Here is a 1,561-nt window from a genome sequence, read left to right as displayed (position 1 = left end):
GTTCACAGTCAGAGAAGATGACAGGCTGGCAACATGCTCTGAATCCCTGGAAGAAATAAAAATATCAATGGTAAATTTAATAATGAAAAGAACAATTGGGTCACAGTCCATAACCAACATGTAAACTTAATATTTAATAGTCTAATGCTCCACATACAACCTCTGAGTTTGGGACTATATAAAACAACACTGCTCTCCCTCAAAACGTTGTTGTCTAAGTGGGAAAATCCTAGGCTGAAAGACTGTGATTCCCATCAGAGAGAGCATTCCATCTATTATTTTGTTGTTTCTTTTCAGTGATGCTGAATCAAACCTCAATCACAGAATTTCTCCTTCTGGGAGTAACAGACATCCAAGTACTGCAGACTTTTCTCTTCGTGGTTTTCCTAGCAATTTATTTTGCCAATGTGACTGGGAATGGAGCCATCCTGATGGTTGTCATCTCTGATCCAAGACTCCATTCCCCTATGTATTTCTTCTTGGGAAATCTCTCATGTCTAGATATCTGCTACTCCACAGTGACACTGCCAAAGATGCTGGAGAACTTCCTCTCTACACACAAAGCAATTTCTTTCTTGGGGTGCATCAGCCAGCTTCACTTCTTCCACTTTCTGGGTAGCACTGAGGCCATGTTGTTGGCTGTAATGGCCTTTGACCGCTTTGTGGCTATCTGTAAACCACTTCATTACCCTCTAATCATGAATTATCAGCTCTGTTCCCAGATGGCTATCACTATCTGGACCATTGGGTTTTTCCATGCCCTGCTGCACTCCATAATGACCTCTCGCTTGAACTTCTGTGGTTCCAACCATATACATCACTTCTTCTGTGATGTTAAGCCATTACTGGAGTTGGCCTGTGGGAACACTGAGCTCAACCAGTGGCTGCTCAATACTGTCACAGGGACCATTGCCATGGGCCCATTCTTTCTAACACTTCTCTCCTATTTCTACATTATCATCTATCTTTTCGTCAAGACCCGTTGTTGCAGCATGCTTCACAAAGCACTGTCCACTTGTGCCTCTCACTTCATGGTAGTTATTCTTTTCTATGCTCCTGTTCTCTTCACCTATATTCGTCCTGCTTCAAGCAGCTCTGTGGACCAGGACCGGATCATTGCCATCATGTACAGTGTGGTCACTCCTGTACTAAACCCACTGATCTATACGTTAAGGAATAAGGAAGTAGAGGGAGCCTTGAGTAGAGTGATCAGAATGAGGTTCTAACATGAAGAAATCTAGAGCATTCTTATGAGGCATAAATAAATTGGCAATGAGAAAGTTAAGATGTGAAATTGTACTGCTTCTCAAATTGTTTACAATATATGTAACAGAGGGAACTGAATAAAGGAAAAGTAAATGGAAAAGTCTAGTACAGTTGTGTCAAACAATGCATTCCTAGGTAATGTGATGAAAACTTAAACAAATGAGACACTAGCCATGGAATCCTAATGTTAAATTTGGTTCTGGAATATCAGTGGATACAACTGATTTGTTACATATTCTTACATGCCCTTAGTGAAATCAAGTATAGAAATATGCCTAAATTATCCATGTATTTG

General features: G+C 40.6%; 1 protein-coding gene across 1 annotated transcript; it reads left to right on the top strand.

Annotated features, from left to right (window-relative positions):
- Positions 1–299: 299 nt before the first annotated feature.
- Positions 300–1,226, top strand: LOC124227376 (olfactory receptor 12D2). Its single transcript, XM_046641352.1, has one exon. It carries the CDS (start codon positions 300–302, stop codon positions 1,224–1,226), a length of 927 nt encoding a protein of 308 aa, XP_046497308.1.
- The last annotated feature ends 335 nt before the right edge of the window (positions 1,227–1,561 follow it).

Source organism: Equus quagga, chromosome 15, assembly GCF_021613505.1.
Source record: "Equus quagga isolate Etosha38 chromosome 15, UCLA_HA_Equagga_1.0, whole genome shotgun sequence".
NCBI classification, from domain to species: domain Eukaryota; kingdom Metazoa; phylum Chordata; class Mammalia; order Perissodactyla; family Equidae; genus Equus; species Equus quagga.
Note: the sequence above shows the minus strand (reverse complement) of the source record. Positions and strands in the feature narration are given on the sequence as shown.

Bases quoted from the DNA above. Each gene is read 5' to 3' on its own strand.
- LOC124227376 (XM_046641352.1), top strand. From the start codon at position 300: ATGCTGAATCAAACCTCAATCACAGAATTTCTCCTTCTGGGAGTAACA.